The sequence below is a fragment of the Pagrus pagrus genome (assembly GCF_965226575.1).
Source record: "Pagrus pagrus genome assembly, chromosome: 18".
NCBI lineage: Eukaryota > Metazoa > Chordata > Actinopteri > Spariformes > Sparidae > Pagrus > Pagrus pagrus.
This window is the reverse complement of record NC_140202.1, coordinates 23,802,354-23,820,629: the sequence shown is the minus strand read 5'-3', so window position 1 is coordinate 23,820,629 and position 18,276 is coordinate 23,802,354. Positions and strand designations below refer to the sequence as shown.

The following is an 18,276-nucleotide window of genomic DNA, read 5'->3' as shown; positions in this document are numbered from 1 at the left end:
CAGGTACTTTCAGTCAGTTGAGGTCCATTTGTCGTGGCTTTAAAATAAAAATCTGCATTCTCAGAAATGTACAAATCAGTTGCAACAACAGTTTATTTCAACTGACAAATTCTGGTCAGATGGAAAACAGTTCCTCGAACCATACAGACACATAATTATTAGGTTGTACAATCCGCACAACTAATCCATTGAAACAATACGTACAAATAATCTTCACACATTAACTTTTGTTCATGTTGTCTGGATGGAGTCTTGATGGAATAGGAAGCACACATATGAAATTGTTCTGATAGACAACTCTTCATGTTTGTTCATCAGTTTACTTGATGAGTCAGTCGAGCAGACCACAGTCAAAACACAAAACTATGTAACGTGGACATTATCTGGCCCGGGCTGCACAAAAACATCATCGGTAAGAATGTGAGAGTTACATTGTTCAGCATACAACAAACAAGGCGAGAAAATCCTGATTTTAACTGGAAAACCTGAGCTTCAGTTTGTTGATTCTGGCCGTCCGTCTCTCCAGTAGTTGCTGTAGGCGTCCTGGAACATGTTCTTACAGGCTATTTTAGCTTTGAGTTTGGAGCAGATGAGGAAGGAGCCGCCCATCTTGCGGTGGAGGGAGTAGGTCTCCTCGGGAGGCGGCGCGAGTCGCTCTCTCAGCATCACGGGGATGAGGCTGTGGATCCGCTCCGTGGTGCTCTGAGTGCCGAAGTCAAAAGGCTCGGAGGAGGAGAAGGCCTCCCCGAGGATCATCACTGCGTCCACGTGCGCGTTCTCCATCGCCTTATCACGGGACACAGAAGTTAGTCGACATAAGAGATACAAGTATCAGGTAAAAGTAGTCAAGTAAAAAGGACAATGTTTCTAAAATATTGCTGAGTTGTAAAGCTCTTTCTATATTTTCTGATTAAAATTTTAGTGCAACTGGAACAAAAAACAGCACCTCATCAAAATCAATACACTTATACGTTTTGGTCAGTTTAGAAATTTGCTCTCAAACCTCCCAACGTCTACTTGTAATTTTCAGGCAAACATTGTCCTTGCACTTCTTTACAGAGTTTATGGTTTGTAATGCAAGATGACAGAAAGAGAGGAACCGTTGATGTAATTTCTCCTGGTCACCAGCAGAGGTCACTGTCTGACAAAGTTCATAAATTGTTCAAATCAATTCATCCTTCATGTAGTTTAAGAGGCACTGTGTAGCTTTGAAGAATACATTCAAACTCAGAATTTTAATATTTACAATATTAATGAGGTAATAATACAAACTCAGGGATATTTATCTTTAAGTAAGTGAATCAACAAGCTGTCCTCAGAGGAAAATAAGGTCCCAGAACACTGTTTGAAGTTTGAAGATTACACTTTGTTGTGGTTTACAGTGAAGATGTTCTCACCTTTGACTCGTACCCTGTGAGGAACCTCATGTCTCTGGATTTGTGCAGGACTCCTTCTCTGTCCTGATTCGCAGCAGCATTAATTATCTGATGAAAAACATCAAAAAACAAATTATTAGGTCACATTATAGGTCTTTCTGAAGGATTTGAGCCATTTTAAGCCACTGACGTCCAAAAAATTGACTTTGGGCATTTATCTAACGAGAATATATGTTAATTAGAAGGTGATTTTGTTTGATGACGGATAAGTTTTGTCATATAAAAAGATAAAAGATGTTGATTACTCTCACCTCGATGTAGGTGTCGGTGAAACTCTTATCGAATCCTCGCGTGGCTCCGAAATCCAACAGCGCCACCTGAAGACATGAAACACAAAAACAGACTGTAGAGAAACGGGGGACACTCAAAATAATCATGTACCAACAGTGTGACTGAGACAAACTGACCTTGTGAGCTTGTGGATCAAAGAAGAAGTTGGACCAGTTTGGATCAGTCTGCATGTATCTGAACTCAAAAAGCTCTCTCAAGCATAACCTCAAGATCTCCTTACAAATCTATCAGCAAGAAAAAGAACAAATGTAGAAAATAAAGTTGTTAGACTAGCGTTTGTGGAAAAATCTCCTTGAATTACAATGAAGTGAAACATGACTCCGGGGTTTTTAAAAGGTGGCATAAATCTGCATTCGGCCTCCAAAGTGGGAGAAAGTCTTGGCAGTGCGCAGGTGTAAATTGTACTGTAAGCTGTGTTGGAGTTCACGGCGGTCGTACCTCATTCCTGAGCTCCTGGGAGAGGTCGGTGGCCTGGTCCAGAGGGAAACCGGGCACCAGTGTTGTGGTGAGGACGTGCTGGCTGCTCAGCTCGTCGATCACGTCAGGCACATAGAAGAACGGGTGATCCTTCAGCAGCTCTCTGACACACACAAACAGCGACAAAGTTAAAGACGGCTGGATCCAACTCCCAGAAAACTGCGGTCAAAATGACAGCAGACTCTCCGTGCGTCACATTAAAGAATAAGTACACGCTAAAATGCAAATTCATTCGATGGAAAGACCGGTGAGGTATCATAGTCCACAAGACATTTCTGGAGATTCACATTGAAAAGTGTTGCAGGACTCTCCTGAACAACTGAAGTAGCTGGAGACAACTGAAAATAACTCTGAAATAAAATATAAAAATAGCTCCATAGAGCTCGCCTGGCCCGAGATCCCAAATTGATTTCAGCTAAAAGCGTTAGCACACACCCTCTGTCTGATGTGGGTGCAAGGGCTCGACAACCTATCAAGGGTGTAAATAATATCTTTTTAAATCAATTTTGGATCTTAAGGCCTCACGGGACTTGGAACCATTTTAAGGTTGTTTTCTGTTGTTTTTTAACATTTTTATATGTAAATATTAGCATTTTAGCTCAATAGCTTCCACGTCATGTGATCAATTGGCTCAAAATCATGTTGGGATCATGTAACTACACTGGCTGCATGAGATACACCTCTTGTTTTTACATTTTACATCTCTAAATATTTTTTATTAATTTTTGTATGTAAATATTAGCATGTTAGCTCAATAGCTTCCAGGTCATGTTCTCAATTGACTCAAAATCATGTTGGGATCATTTAACTACACTGGCTGCATGAGATACACCTCTTGTTTTTACATTTTACATCTCTAAATATTTTTTATTAATTTTTATATGTAAATATTAGCATTTTAGCTCAATATCAGTGTGGGATCATGTAACTACACTGGCTGCATGAGATACACCTCTTGTTTTTACATTTTACATCTCTTCATAATTTTAATTAATTTTTATTAGCAAATATTAGCATTTTTAGCAAATATTAGCAATTTTTTAATAATTTTTATAAATTTTTATATGCAAATATTAGCATTTTAGCTCAATAGCTCCCAGGTCATGTGATCAATTGACTCAAAATCATGTTGGGATCATGTAACTACACTGGCTGCATGAGATACGCCTCTTGTTTTTACATTTTACATCTGTTCATACTTTTTATCAATTTTTAAAACAAGTCCCCATCTACTACAGTTGTTTAGAAGAATGCTGCAACGCTGTTTTGTTGTGAAGCCAACTCAAAAGACTTTACTTTTTTTTTTGGGTGAACTTATCCTTTAATGCACATCTCCTGGATTACTATTTGGCACGTTGCACATTTTCTTTATTCTAAAACATTTCAGTTTTCTATGTTTCGAGTGCTTTATCTTCATCTTTTCATTCATATTTTCTTTCACTATGATCGTTGTTATGCACCAAAACACCAAAATAAATTCCTTTATATGTGAAAAACTACGACCAAAACTCGGTTCTGGTTCTGTTCAGTCTGTGTGGTTACAGTACGTCTGAACACTTACTGGAATTTTTTGGCACATTTGGCCTCTCTTATGTAATCACACTCCAGCGCCAGCTCGCGGCTCATGACCTCGATGAGGTGCTCAGGAAACAGACCTGTAAAAGACAAGAAAGTGTGAAAAAAAGCTGAAAATTACGACATTCAGGCAGCTTGTGTAGGTTCTTCTGTTGACAGTAGCCGAGTCACAGACGTCACGCAATAGCTGCTGTTATCAGAAAGAAGATAAAGACTCTCCAACAATGTTACCTTCAGGCAGCGTGTTGCTTAAACTCAGAGCGGTCATGATGTTATTCACGTCACTGTCGATGCTCTTGGCCACTCCGGGGTACTGAAGGAGCAGATCTGATTGTGAGATTTCTGTCTTTTATCACAGTTCACTCCTGTGTTTTAATGCTCGTCTCACCTGAATCTTCATGGCGACCTCTCTGCCGTCCTTCATTCGGGCTAAATGCACCTGACCGATGGACGCCGCTGCAAACGGCTTCTCCTCAAAGTACTCCAGCTGGTCTCTCCAGTTCGGGCCGAGGTCGCTGCTGATGGCTTTCTGCAGAGAGAGAAAGAGGAACTGTCTCGTCTTATGACGTCAGTTTACGGAGTTTGTGTTGTTTACTGCAGCTCTGTCATACTGTACCATCATCTGCTTAGAGGGCATGAAGTCTGCACTCTGACGAACACGCTCGAAGATTTTGGCCAACTGAGGGTTGATGAAGGCGTCGTCTGAGAGGAGAGGAAACAAAGCGGAGACAAACGGAGTGAAAATAATCACTTGTAAACAAACTTGGATAAAAACACTGAGGACGATCTTCAGCCCAGTTTGTGCTTCATAATAATTAAGTTTACTGTCACAGAGGGGGAAAGAAACCAGAAAATATTCACATTTCAGACGCAGGAATCAGAGAATTTTGACATATTCCCCTTTAAAAATGACTCAAACCAATTAATCGAGTAGTAAAATAGTTGGCAAATTAGTTTAATAGCTGACACTTGATTGATAAATAATGCAGCTCTAATTCTTAATCACTGAACGACCTTGTAGGTTTTTGAAAGATCTCCAGCCACAAACTCTGTGACTCGACAGTTATGATAATTCAGGAGAGGACAAACAGGGTCTGTGGACACCTCAGAGCATAACAACACGTTACTGTAAGTGTGTCTTTAAAGTCAACAACACCACAGTGTCAGTTTAGCCTCGGCTGCCTACAATAGCTCCACTGGAATGGCACTTATTGTGTTCAGCTGGCCCGACGTTTATTTTAGGAGATGACATTTCTGTTTGCCAGAAACAGGATGAAGTCTTGTTGTGAAGCATCGAGCGCCGGTTACCATGAAAGCTGAACCTTGATTTACACACTGATGCATGTGGATTTACTGTCAGTACCATGTCTGAGCGGTGTGTGTGAGGTCCCCGTGTCCTCGTCTCAAGTAACAGAAGATGAATTTCTTACACGTGTGATAATTGTGATGCATCTGAGGACACGTCTGATGGTAATTCACCTTGAATACTGAGCATCTGTCCCAGTTTGAGAGCGGCGCCTCGGACTTTACAGAGAGTCCGGACGATTCTCTCAGCGTTGGCTTCGGAGAGGAAGGCGCTCGAGTCCAGGATGGACTTTTTATCACCTGAGAAACACACACACAGTATTCAGTACAGGTGATGCTGTATTTCAGCTACTGAGTGGTGCCTACAGCCTCTTCAGATCACCACACATATCCCAACATAAAGAATGAGCATGTTAGCATCAACAGTCATAAAATGATCATTAAAACTTCTCCTCAGTCGGGCCATCAGTAAAACACTGATCCTCCTCTCATCACCTTGCTGTTGAGGTTTTAAACTCTTCTTTGCCACCTCGGCGATCGCCCCGATGCCGAGTCCGAGGGCCAGACCTGCAAAAAGAAATCAATTTAAACACGATTCACAAACTTTCTTTGAATACGCAGGCATGTTTTTTTACGAATGTCGACAGTGTTTACCCTCGCAGTGCCCTTCTGTGCATTTGATAACAGCAGCAACAAAAAAAGGACGTGATAACAGTAATCAGTAACTGAAGGAAGGTCTAATCGGAGCCGTTGAGAGTTCAGGGGTAAATTAAGGCCAAGGAGGAAACTGTATGTGTGCTGCCCTTTGGTGAGAAGAAGGCTGATAGTCGACGACAGGTTTGATATTAGCTGGACTGTCAGGCACGACTCTGCGTGTCCCTGAAACATTTTCTCAGCCACTGATACTCTGTCATTCCAGCGCTGGGAAGGAGTAGTCAGCACTTCCCACAGCCTGACCTGAGGTCTGCAGACTGCTGACCGAGGCCGTCAACGCAGAACCTCTCGACTAAATCCAAGATTAAACTTCAATGTTCAAAAGATAAAAAAAATAAATAAATAAACAACACTTCTATATATATAAACATAACTTTTGTTTGTTGATAAGAAAAATCCACAGGACGTCTTTAAGGTTTAAGAAAAAAACAAAAGTGATTCATGAAAAGCAACATGTCGGATGTTTTTTACAAAGATCATTCATTCAAATATTAACCTTTTCTTGTCTAAAGGATTCTAACTGAGATCTTTATGTTCCCGAGGATGTTGAAAACTGTCCCGCCACTTTTCTTTGGCTGTGATCTGAAGCAGCAGGTGTAACGTGACCAAATACACCCACCTCCAAAGTTCACCAGCCTTCCTATCCGGGTGACGGGCACCTTCCTCTCTCTGGCTCTTTCACTGAGCTGGAACACAAGACAAGAACTCAACTTAAAGGACAAATAAAACTGAAACACAAAACTGAAATACTGATCAATTTTATTCAAACACTTAAAAAATAAAAAGGTGTTGTGTTTACCACTTGTTTGTGTTTCTTCACGTCTGTTTTCTTGGTGTTTTCTGCTTTATCGACGTCCGCCGACGTCAGCCGCCCCACCGTGGACGAGTTGTCCTGGTTAAACAACCTCGTGTGCCCGGAGAACAGTTGGCTCGTCCAGTCCCCGTGGACCTTTTTGGAGCTGGTTCTTCCGCTGCAGGTCCCCTGTCCGCCGTTGACGCTTCCGATGAAACAGCCGCTGAAACAAGCTCCCATAGTGGAGTATCTGTGAACCTGAGCCGCCGTGACTCTGTGGACTTGTTGCCGTTTGCTGAACGTCTCCTGGAAGACAAGACATGATTAATGAGCAGGTTCAACATTTCGAAAAAACTTGGTTTTTGGCGCTCTAGCCCAGAGTTAGATGAGTCCATCAGTTAGCTTAGCTTAGCAACACATTAGAAACAGGAGAGACAGCGAGCAGGCTCTGTTCAGAGGTAACAAAATCCACCTACAAGCACCTTCAGAGATCACTGATTAACATGTTATATCAGCTTTGTTTGATCTGAAACTAAAACGCTGTTGGTAGAAGGATTCTGTCACCCTTGCACACAGCCGGGCCGGCTGTTTCCGGTCTTCATGCTAAGATAAGCTGCTGGCTCTGGCTTTATATTCACTGTGCAGATGTGAGAGTTATCGATCTTCTCATCTAAATTTTGCTTTTCAAGAAACTCCGATGTGACCGACGACAGCAATCAAGCAAATATGGAGTTAGTGCCCTGCCAGCGTTTAACTGTTCAGGATAGAAAGTATTCTCTGGGCTTCCCTCCCGTCAGTAAACAGTTCTGGACTACGGGTGGTTATTCCTCCAGAAGGTCTGGCTCTACACCGGACTCCATCCTTCTCCTCAGAAATGAGATATTGTACATTTAAGTCTAAGCTTTGCTTTGTTGGTGAAATATGGGATAACTGGAGTTCTTCAAACCTCTATGAAACAAAGAAAGTTTAATCTGGGGACTCAGTAGAAGGTGTGACGAGGGGTCACAAGTACACACTCCTTCATTTTAAGGTGTCTGAAGTGAAAAAGGTGGAGAACCACCGGCCTAAAGGTTGTTTTGGAAGATTAACTTCCCATCAATGTACAAAGTGTCGCTGTTAAAACCATTTTTAAAAGAGATTCAGATTACTTGCGACTTTTAAAACCCTCGGTAGTTGAATCCTCTCCCCTGTGTCTCCTCACCCCGGTCACTATTGTTGTGGTGTTGATGAGGCGACGGTGGCAGAAACAGACACAGAAACTATTTGGGTTGCATGTTTGTGAAACTCTACACGGCTCAAATCACGGCCGGGTTGCTCACCCTGGCTGATCCTGCAGCGTGATGGAAGTTTACCAGCCTCTGGTTCCCGGTGCACCGCAGGGCACCTGGTGGGGCTCTGCTGGCCGCCTGCTTCACCCAGGTCAGACCCCTCCACACCACCGTGTCACCTGTCATGGTGTTGATGTTCAGACCTGCAGGAGCGAGGAACAACAGGCTGCTTTAAGGCTGTGAGCTGTGATGGAGGAGTGAGGCTGATCAAGGTTTTATGCTCCCATGCTTGTGGGATAAAGCATGAGTCCATGTGCACAGCATGATGGGAAATACAACCTAAACAAACACCACACTGTGATAAGAGAGAAAAGGCAGGAACATGCATTGAAAAGATCTGAAATTGAACAATGAATTAATGGCTGATGTGACTCAGAGTCAAACATGAATTAAAGTGACAAACATCTAACTTCTACTCACCAACTTTACAACAGACGTCCTCTCAGCTGCGTGGACACACACTGAGCATCGTGCACTGCAGCACAAGCCTCCGCTCACCTTCATCTGACTTGACACACTTTCTTGTAAACAGCTCGAGTCCAGCAGGCAGCGAGGCGGCAGCGAGGCGGGCGACCCGGGGGGAAGTGTCACACACACGGGCCAATGAGGCGACGATCAGCCGCCTGCTCCGGGTGTCAACAAACCTCCACACTGGGCGGACAAGCTGTCAGTCAGCCGCTCCTCTGTGAGGCTGCGGCGGCTGACGTGTCCGCGCAGGGCGGTCCGTGAACTGCACACATGCTGCGTTCACGGTATATCAGACTTCACAGATCTGGACTTTTTAAGGAACGAGTATCTGTGGGGGACAAATCACAGTTAAAGAATGAATAATATGAAAAATAAGCTTCTTGAGAAAGAAAATTCCCAAAGTTATAATTATGAGATAAAAAGTTTTAATCATGGGATAAAAAGTTATAATTATGGAGCAAAAAGTCAAAATTATGGAATAAAAAGTTATAAAAATGAAATAAAAAGTTATAAAAATGAAATAAAAAGTTATTATTATGAGTAAAAAGTCAAAATTATTGGATAAAAAGTTTAAATTATTAGATAAAAAATCAATTATGAGATAGAAAGTCATATGTATAAGAATGAAATGTCGAAATAATGAGATAATAAGTCATAATTATGAGACAAAAAGTTAACATTTATCCCATAATACCGACTTTCTATCCCATGATTATCACTAACCATGGGATTTCTTTTTTCTATCAAGTCTACTTTTTCATAAATGTTCTATAATTGGCAGTAATGGGCTTCCAAAAGCATCAACTCACTTTAGTTGTAATCAAAATTCACAGTTAGGTTAAAGAAAGATGTATGGAGGCTCTTTGATGGTGGGAAACAACAAGGAATTTAACTACCATTAGGTTGGAAAAAGCTGTAAATCCGCATTTAGATCAGAAATTTACAGTCTGTCAGAAGCAGTGAAATAAGTAAGTTATAAAAACTTTCATTCTAAACCTCAGAGCTCAAAGGTGGGATCTCATGAAGAGCACTTGAAGGCAGCAATACAACATACAGCTGTGAACTGTGAACTGATCCAGGGCCATTAAAGGTTGGCTGTGGCAGCTAATGACGAGAGAATGAATCACCTTTTTAATGATGAGCAGCAACAGTGAAATAAATAGTTCAAGGGATCAACTGAGTTAATGATATCACTGCTCTGCTCATATCCGTTGATGGGAAATATGAGAATGAAATATTCACTTCACAATGACACGAATGGTTAAAGGTGTGACCATGATGGACGTCAGCTGTTGTTTTTGTTACATGATGAGGTGTTTATGAAATGTTTCAGATGCATCAGGCACATGAAAGATATACAACCTGTGTGTCAAATTGTTAAGTCATCTTTCTTTATTTGAGAATAAATGGAAGTGTATAAATGAGCTTTCAGCACTCAAGTCCAGTTATACACCTCATCTGACCTTCATTTTCTTATTTATTTACACTTCAGGGCATCTTGGTTCAATCAGACATTCACATGAAGTTACAGAGACATATAATTTAAGATATTTTAGACTGATGATGTAAACGGTGAAGGCTTTGTCAGGGTCTGATGGCAGATTTCAGCTTCGGGAAGAGTCGGAGAGCGTTCTGTGTCGTCACCTCCATCACCGTCTGCAGCGACACTCCTTTGATTTTACTGATGTACTCAGCAGAAACACAGATGTTTTGGGGCTCATTTCTCACCTGCATTCAGAAAACAGAAGAAGAAGAAGAAGAACATGAGTGGGTGAATAAGATGTCATTTGTAATATAAGAAATATAAGATATGATTTTAACTGCGTGTGTCACAAAAAGAAACAACATCAAGATAATGTAAATATTCTCCAAAAATATACAAAAACAAGCAGGTAAAAACTCAAATTACTGCTTCAAATCAAAAAGGAATAAAGGGCTATCACAGCCATAAACTGACTCCTGGCAAAGATCCTCAACACTCTCTTTTTTATTCTGTGGGAAAAAATACTTTACCTGCTTTTCTGGCCCGAGAGCAGGTGAATCTGTTTCTAGACAGATGTTCTCTAACGGCAGCTGTTTCACAAGTTTCTGCTTCTTGGTGGAAAATACACAAAGAAAGCATCATTAATCATTAACATTCAATGTGATAAAGTCAACCAATAAAAACAAAGTAAACATGTCAGTGACATCTGTAGAGACTGTGTCAGTAGTATAGTGTGTAAACTGTTCACACTCACATATAAAGGGCAAAGATATTCAAACTATTTGTAACTTTGTCTGTAAAGTCCATGTTTTTGTCTGTTTACACACAAATAACAACATGTATGTGTCTGAGTGTTACTGAGGGGGGAATTTAAATCCGGTTGGGTTGTGATACGGTGTAAATGTAACATGATCAGGTGTTCTGCTGTACCTGTTCGCTCCGTATTATAGATGGTGGGATGGAAAAGAAATATCCAGCCTTCACTCCCTCCATGGCAACAGAGGGTTTCCCATCAAAAGCATGAAGCAGGGCCTTTTCGACACCTAGTGACGTTACAGAGGTACTGCAGCTGAATATTAAAGTTACCAGATATGAACAGGTACATTGATAAATCAGTCTTAGCTGTTTACCTTGCTCTTTCAGGAGGTGGATGGTGGGTCGTCCTGCAGACCGTGAATGTACATTTCTAGAAATAAAAAAAAAAAGTAATATGTTGGAACATAAATATACATTTCATTTGATGTGTTGGCAGGTAAGTCCAACTTGATATTCAAGACACCGATGCCAAACACACTCAAATTATAAATCATATAATGCTAAATAAAGGTTTAATATCATCTACATTACTACAGTATGACTCACAGAGGGAGATCCAGCTCTTTGGCTATCTGGGCCTGACGAATGAGGACCTGCCTTTGGCTGTCTTTGTCAGCGTCACTGTGGACATATCTGGGTGTAAAATCCAAACCAACCTAGAACGACAGGCACGAAAAGGGTTAACAGTAACATTTTATAATAACCACCATTAATAAACTGTACATTTATAGTTAATTAAACTTGAGTCAACAGTTATTTCACTGATAACAAACTGATGTTTTTTAAGCAATTGTTTATTGTAAAGTTGTATAAAGATGTTAATAAATTGTTTATAAAGCATTTCATTGTTTGTTAAAAGTGAATTAACTATACTAACTAAAGTTTAATTAACGATAAATGTACCATTTATGTTACTCAATTAAGTCACATCAGAGATATTGAATCATTACCTCCCCAATGGCCACAAGCTGGTCTTTGTATTTCTCTATTATGGGGAGAGCAGCATCTAGATCCTGCATCGAAAACAGAGAAAAGGTGTTCACTCACTTTAAGATGGCCGCTGCAGAAATTCACCCAAATTACAGAAAATATTACATTTTCTCATTAACACCTAGGAAACTTCCAGGTTATGAGAAAGCTGTCTATAAGATTTCTGCCACATTGAACGTGATGGCTGAGATTGGATTAATGTTTGAAAAATGACATTTTGGAAAAAAATAAATCATCAGCAGTTTTTATTTTTTTCTTCAAAATTCTGACTTTTTTTCTCGATATTCAGATTTTTTCCCCTTAAAATGTGTATTTTTCCCCTTCAAAATTTTCTTATTTTTTCTTCTCCAAAAAGTGCATTTTTCCCCTCAAAATTTAGATTTTTTTTTTTAAAAAAAAAACCCCAAAACTTTTTTTCTTTAAAATTTTGTTGTTTTTTTCCCCCTCAAAATTCTGACGTTTTTCCCAAAAATTCTGCCTTTTTCCCTTTAAATTTTTTTTAAATTATTATTATTTTTTTGCTTAAATTTTGAACTTCTTTTTTCCCTTTTTTTGGCTTAAAAATTTTTTAATTCTGAATTTTTCCCCTCAAAATTTTCCCTTAAAATTTCGATTCCCCCCCCTCAAAATTCTGATTTTTTTAAACTTCTTTCCCTTAAAATGTTGTTGATTTTCTTTGCCTTAAATTCTGAACTTCCTTTTGCCCTTAAAATCTTGACTTTTCCCCTCAAAATGATTTTAAATTTAAATGTTTAAAAAAAAAAAAAAAACTTTTTTCCCTTGTTGGCTTGTTTGCCTCAAAATTTGGATTTTTTTTTTGAAATTCTGATTTTTTTCCCCCTCAAAATTTGTGATTTTTATTTTTTAAAATTTGGACTTTTTTTTCCTCAAAATGTTGATTAAAAAACAAAAAAGAATATAAAAAGCCTTTTCTCCCCTGTAATATGTTGTTGGGTTTTTCTTACAGTAGAAAGTCCAGAAACAATGTCCTCGTTACTCTGACCTCACTGGGAACAGTTTTCACTGGTACTTCTGGAGTTCAAGGACCCTACCTGGACAGAAGCCCCCCTCTGTTGCTCTGGGGACACTTCTTGGACAGGGTGGACTCCTAGGCAGGGAAAAATAAAACCTGGAAACCTGGGGGAAAGTGAAAACGTTAGACAAACAGACGTATAAAATTCAAGTTATGTCACTCTAATATAATATTTACCTCTGTGAGAGCTCAATAATCTTGTCAAACTCCCCAGCATGCTCGGCCACGGCTAACAGCGCTAACAACCCAGCCTTGGAAAAATAATAAAAAGCAGAGAAATGAGTTAAATACACATTATAGTAAACTAATCTGGACACTTAGCTGAGGTGGCTCACCTTCTTTGCACTCTCAATCACCTCCTCTATGTCCTGACAACGAAAAGAGGAAAAGTTAACGCCTGAAAAGACATTTTAAAGATAAAAACATTCACGTTTATCCTTTGAATCGTGACCATACCGTGTCAAAATCCCCCGAAGAGATATGACAGTGACAGTCAACGTAGCCATGCATGTGTGCGACGCTCAAAACCAAAACATTGGCTACTTCCGCGTAGGAAGGCGGACTGCGCACGCGTAGACCCGAGGAGCGCCAGATGTCGGACGCGGCGTTGCCCGAGAAAGCGGGGTTCCATTAAATCTGATTGGTTGAACGTCACCTGCGCTTAATGGTGAACAAATCAAACACCCGCAGTGTTTTTAAAGCTGCTTCCCCTTGTTCAAGGTGTTGACATGTTTCATTTCTCTTCCTCGTTCCTGTTTTTGTGGTATTGTCTCTCCCTATATCATGTGATAGACACCTCGTGCTCCGGTTCAGTTTGTCACACCGGCTGATGTTTCGACTTGAAATGGGTTCACTAACCGTTTATGTCGTGTTATCGATGCTGTCGATCGGTATCGTCAGATGCAAATACGAGCCAAACTGGGAATCCATCGACTCCAGACCGCTGCCAGACTGGTACGATCAGGCCAAGTTTGGCATCTTCATACACTGGGGTGTCTTCTCTGTTCCCAGCTTCGGCAGCGAGTGGTTCTGGTGAGTTCTGTTATCCATTTAATAATAACATTTAAACTTTCAAAGAGTCTGGGTAAAGATGGGACAGGGAGCAAGATAGTCCCTGCTGCTGGTACTCAGGAAACCACAGGCATAGAAAAAGATATTGTTGATTTATTTTCTTTATTATTGTTATTCTTTTCTACAAGCTTAAACTTTAATCTTGATCACCTGCTGATGAAAGATCACGTGGTTTGATCTTTCGATACTGAATGACTGAACTTTAAAACTATAAATTTGGGTAATTACAGGTTAATTTAACACTAGGCTCAATGTCAACAACTCAAACTAGAGTTAGGCAGTTTCTAAAGGATCTGCAGTTGATGCCTTGCTGCATTTCTGGCTGCAAAAGTTGCATAACACTTATAATGTATGAAAGATGTGAAACATTACAAGGTTTGAAGCGAGTTTCTGGTATGAAAGAGTTGATCAGACCTGTTCAACTGGCCCCTCATCAGCCTCATTCTGGCACTTTGACTGCATCTAAGGACAAAAATACTCAGGCTGTTGAAGCAGAGGGGATTTTTGTTCTACTCTTTTGTATAATGATCCTGTTTCAATTGTGAAAAGTAATAAAGAAAAAGTAAAACATTGGTTGTTTTGTTGGTCAGATAAGATAAAAGTCCGGCCCCCTTGGCACAATCCGGCCCTTCTAAAAAATAGGCCTGGAGCGGATAAAAGTTTAAAAGAGCCTGACTAGTTAAAGAAGGCGGAAAGGGATGAAGTATGCAAAACAAAGTGTATGCTGGGAGATCAAAAGCATTGCTTCACTAATGGCTCGGGGCTGCGCTGCGCTGCTGGCTTCACTCGGTATGAAGAAGCAGCTGAAGGAGTGTGAAGACTTGGAAACATAGGCGCTGCTGGATTTAAAAGTTTATAACTCACAATGCATGAATGATGCAGGCCATTTTAACGTCTGAATGGAGTTTAAGTTGATCTATCTTTTGCATCTGTTTCTCTGTTCCAGGTGGTACTGGCAGAAAAGTAAACAGAAGCCGTATGTTGACTTCATGAAGAAGAATTATCCTCCAGGCTTCACGTATCAAGACTTCGCACCGCAGTTCACTGCTGAGTTCTTTGATGCCAAAGAGTGGACGGACATCTTTGCCTCATCAGGAGCCAAGTACATCGTCCTCACCACCAAACACCATGAAGGTACAGAGCAGGATCTACAGGTCTCTCAGTAATTTACAGTAGACAGATTTGGAGGTTAAGTGTCTTGCAGCTGTGCAGGAGATGTACTGTTTTATCACTATGTCTTTCAGGTTTCACACTGTGGGGCTCAAAAAACTCCTGGAACTGGAACGCAGTGGATGTTGGACCAAGAAGAGATCTGGTAGATGAAGTGGCGACTGCCCTCCGTGACAACAGTGACCTGCGTTTGGGGCTGTACCACTCTCTCTTCGAGTGGTTCAACCCGCTCTTTGAACTGGACGCTGCCAACGTCTTCACCACAAACTACTTCCCCACCACTAAAACTCTGCCTGAGCTTTACGAGCTCATCCTCAAGTACAAACCAGAGGTGCTCTGGTCTGACGGGGACGGAGACGCTCCTGACAAGTACTGGAACAGCACGGGTTTCTTAGCCTGGCTCTATAACGACAGGTGATACAGTGAAACTGCATACAGCAAGTGTTTTATTAGATCAGTCACAGCCAGTGTGGTGTTAACCTGTACTCCTTCACAGTCCTGTACGAGACACGGTGGTGACCAATGATCGCTGGGGCTACGGCTCCATCTGCACCCACGGTGGATACTACACCTGCAGTGATCGCTACCAGCCCGGACACCTGCTCAAACACAAATGGGAAAACTGCATGACCATCGACAAAAGGTCCTGGGGTTACAGACGAAACGCTCCTCTCAGTGACTACCTCACCATCGAGCAGCTCGTAGCGGTGAGAGATGAATGTCCATGAATTTACCCGTAATCTTACCATTAAAACAGAATCATTATGCATCATTAAATTGATTATATGCATGGAGGACTTAGCTTAAAAACTATAGTAATGTGTGAATTTATGTTAATTGTCATTTAGCTTCACAGTTCAGTCTTTACTGTACTGAAGGAACAGCGCCCTCCAGCTGTGAAGTCTTTTCTGTCAAATCCAGCCCAGCCTGTAATGATGTATTGATTAACACCAGATACATAAAGTCTAACTCTGATGTGTGTGTGTGTGTGTGTGTGTGTTTCAGAACCTGGTGGAGACTGTGTCCTGCGGAGGAAACCTGCTGATGAACATCGGTCCGACACACGATGGAAGGATCGCTCCCATCTTCGAGGAGCGCCTGAGGCAGATGGGTCAGTGGCTGAAGGTGAACGGGGAGGCCATCTACAACTCGACAGCATGGAGGGCTCAGAACGACACCGTCACTCCCAAAGTCTGGTGGGTTCTCATTTGGGCTCGTGCGTTTGGTTTGCAGTGACCAACACTTTGGATGCATTGTTTTAAAAATGTTTGAATCAGCTGTTAGATCATTTTCAAGGAAACTTTTAGTAAATTACATCTTTCCCCTTTTTTGCTTTTGATATTTGAATGCAAAATTCCCTGAATCCTTGTTCAGAATGTGAAGGGATCATGGTTTGTCTTGAAAGTCTCTGCCTGTGTCTGATCATCAACAGGTACACTTTCAGACCACAGAGCAAGAACATCTTTGCCATGTTACTGGCGTGGCCCAATAATGGATCTTTGATTCTGTATGAACCGGTGGTTACACCCAAACACACTCAGGTAAGACTAGACTGCTGCAATACAGACGCTTATGGGCGTCTCTCTGCCAAGCTTATTTTTCAACTGCAAATTTCTCTCTCGGGACGTTACCTGGTTACACACACATTATATTTACTTATAAATGATCCAAAGTGAATCTGGTTGTCAGTAATATCTATTAGATGTGACAGTTTCCATGCCATGTCATATCAAACAGTTTAAGGGCCATAAAGCTCTTCAACTGTCCTCACAATAATTATATTTTAATGCTAGGTTAGCAGCTGCTTAATGCTGAGTAACTCACTGTACCTGTTTGTGCAGTCCAAGGTTTAAAAAACCAGAAGTATTCACTTTACCCTGGAGGAAAAGAGAACTACCCAATAACCGCACTGAATCCTGGGAAACAAGTTTGACTTGCTGTCATTAAAATTTACATTCAGATTTAGGGCATTTGTCACAGAGCAGCCTTCTGTCTTCAACATGTCAAACCGGCTCATGTGTTGCTTTTGTTCTAAAAAAGGTGGAGCTCCTCGGTCACGGGTCTGTGCAGTGGGAGCCTGCTAAGCCCCGCGGACTGCGGGTTCTCCTGCCCCAGCTGTCCTTCAGCCAGATGCCATGCCAGTGGGCCTGGACGCTGAAGCTGACAGGTGCCACTTAAAGAGAAGCCAGATCACATGAAGAGGAACGGAGTGAGCGGTGGACCGAAGTGAAGGACCGACAGATTCATAAATTTATAAATCACTTGATGCAATTCATGAAATGTTACTGTACTGGCTTTGACTTGCACTGTTGAAATGGTCTTTTTGAAATACTTCTACAGGGACTAATGTGACCTCTGACATATTTTTATCACAGTTTTTCTACACTTTTATAATCATTTCTTTGGGCCGACATACTCTAATGTGATTTTGATGCAGTCTGCAGCACTGATCAATGTGGTGACGTTTGTTTAACTGTGAAGGAATGTTGAAATAAAATAAATGAAGTCTTCAAGTGCCCCTCCCTGCAGATCACATGTATTTTCTAATGAATAATGACACTTTTCCTGCATATGTTGACGCTGTTACTTGAAAATAATCCCAACATGATTAAATAATAATATTTTCCAGTGAGCAGTTGCTGGTCATTTCTTTAATACATTTCCAGGGAACTGGTTTCTTCTAAGCTAAATTTCTAACAAATTCCTGTCCGATGTCTGCAGCTCAGTAGATTGAAGGATATGTTTAAAATGTTTTATTATTGTTTTCCACCATAAATTGCAAAAAACACAACTTCATATCAAGAATAAAGTGACTAATCTACCACGTTAAAAGTTTCTTTTTATATTTTGAGGCAACAATAGTTTGACAAATACATTTAAAACAGGAAGAAAGTTAATATTGACAATCATTGAAGAACCTGTGTGTGACAGAGAGACATTTTCTGATTCTGTAATAATGAAAAAAAAAATAAACTGCTTATTGGAAAAAAGAATATTGGCATTAAATATTTTTACTTTCAACACCGTGTGCATTACTTCCTTTTCAGTTTTCATAGAGCGCATTTATTTCTTCTCAATATCTTCTTTTCTATTTAGTTTTTTACTATTTTTTTTTATTGATGTCAGCATTTAATCCTTTTGCACTTCCATGTTATTAGTGTGTTGTGTTTTTGCATTGTCTTCTGATGTTACTATACTTTTGAATGCCCTCTGGGATTAATAATGCTCTGTCTTAAATAGAATTGGGGGTAATTTTCATTAAACACTGATGTAATCATTGTGATGATTATAAAGATATTTCAAATATGTTACTTTATAATCATCTA

General features: G+C 40.6%; 3 protein-coding genes across 4 annotated transcripts; 1 reads left to right on the top strand and 2 right to left on the bottom strand.

Annotated features, from left to right (window-relative positions):
• Window positions 1-75: 75 nt before the first annotated feature.
• On the bottom strand, window positions 76-8,660 carry coq8ab (coenzyme Q8A-b). The gene is made up of 15 exons (XM_084382083.1): window positions 8,340-8,660; window positions 7,911-8,062; window positions 6,598-6,897; window positions 6,418-6,484; window positions 5,580-5,651; window positions 5,259-5,384; window positions 4,396-4,481; window positions 4,168-4,308; window positions 4,011-4,092; window positions 3,766-3,859; window positions 2,166-2,307; window positions 1,844-1,951; window positions 1,688-1,753; window positions 1,398-1,484; window positions 76-786 (listed from the first exon to the last, which is right to left on the bottom strand). Exons 2-15 carry the CDS (start codon window positions 8,043-8,045, stop codon window positions 493-495), a joined length of 1,800 nt encoding a protein of 599 aa, XP_084238209.1. The 5' UTR covers window positions 8,046-8,062; window positions 8,340-8,660; the 3' UTR covers window positions 76-492.
• A 1,096-nt stretch (window positions 8,661-9,756) lies between these two features.
• Window positions 9,757-13,282, bottom strand: LOC311273418 (putative deoxyribonuclease TATDN3). Of its 2 annotated transcripts, none has more exons than XM_084380492.1 (10): window positions 13,166-13,282; window positions 13,045-13,077; window positions 12,887-12,960; window positions 12,729-12,813; window positions 11,637-11,699; window positions 11,233-11,342; window positions 11,001-11,056; window positions 10,801-10,913; window positions 10,401-10,481; window positions 9,757-10,115 (listed from the first exon to the last, which is right to left on the bottom strand). In XM_084380492.1, exons 1-10 carry the CDS (start codon window positions 13,217-13,219, stop codon window positions 9,972-9,974), a joined length of 813 nt encoding a protein of 270 aa, XP_084236618.1. In that variant the 5' UTR covers window positions 13,220-13,282; the 3' UTR covers window positions 9,757-9,971. The 2 variants fall into 2 exon arrangements, with proteins under 2 accessions (XP_084236618.1, XP_084236619.1); XM_084380493.1 differs by having other exon boundaries at window positions 10,401-10,478; window positions 13,166-13,281.
• A 117-nt stretch (window positions 13,283-13,399) lies between these two features.
• Window positions 13,400-17,772, top strand: fuca2 (alpha-L-fucosidase 2). The gene is made up of 7 exons (XM_084380491.1): window positions 13,400-13,741; window positions 14,727-14,914; window positions 15,025-15,364; window positions 15,447-15,657; window positions 15,956-16,146; window positions 16,383-16,491; window positions 16,991-17,772. Exons 1-7 carry the CDS (start codon window positions 13,539-13,541, stop codon window positions 17,126-17,128), a joined length of 1,380 nt encoding a protein of 459 aa, XP_084236617.1. The 5' UTR covers window positions 13,400-13,538; the 3' UTR covers window positions 17,129-17,772.
• The last annotated feature ends 504 nt before the right edge of the window (window positions 17,773-18,276 follow it).

Bases quoted from the DNA above. Each gene is read 5' to 3' on its own strand.
- coq8ab (XM_084382083.1), bottom strand. From the start codon at position 8,045: ATGACAGGTGACACGGTGGTGTGGAGGGGTCTGACCTGGGTGAAGCAG. The intron at 4,309-4,395 runs GTACAGTATGAC...CTCTCTCTGCAG, and splicing joins TGCCCTCTAAGCAGATGATG to AAAGCCATCAGCAGCGACCT. The intron at 787-1,397 runs GTGAGAACATCT...TCCCGTGATAAG, and splicing joins TCACAGGGTACGAGTCAAAG to GCGATGGAGAACGCGCACGT.
- LOC311273418 (XM_084380492.1), bottom strand. From the start codon at position 13,219: ATGCATGGCTACGTTGACTGTCACTGTCATATCTCTTCGGGGGATTTT. The intron at 11,057-11,232 runs GTGAGTCATACT...TTTTATTTCTAG, and splicing joins AAAGAGCTGGATCTCCCTCT to AAATGTACATTCACGGTCTG. The intron at 10,482-10,800 runs GTACAGCAGAAC...TTTTCCACCAAG, and splicing joins CTATAATACGGAGCGAACAG to AAGCAGAAACTTGTGAAACA.
- fuca2 (XM_084380491.1), top strand. From the start codon at position 13,539: ATGTTTCGACTTGAAATGGGTTCACTAACCGTTTATGTCGTGTTATCG. The intron at 14,915-15,024 runs GTACAGAGCAGG...TATGTCTTTCAG, and splicing joins CACCACCAAACACCATGAAG to GTTTCACACTGTGGGGCTCA. The intron at 15,365-15,446 runs GTGATACAGTGA...ACTCCTTCACAG, and splicing joins GCCTGGCTCTATAACGACAG to TCCTGTACGAGACACGGTGG.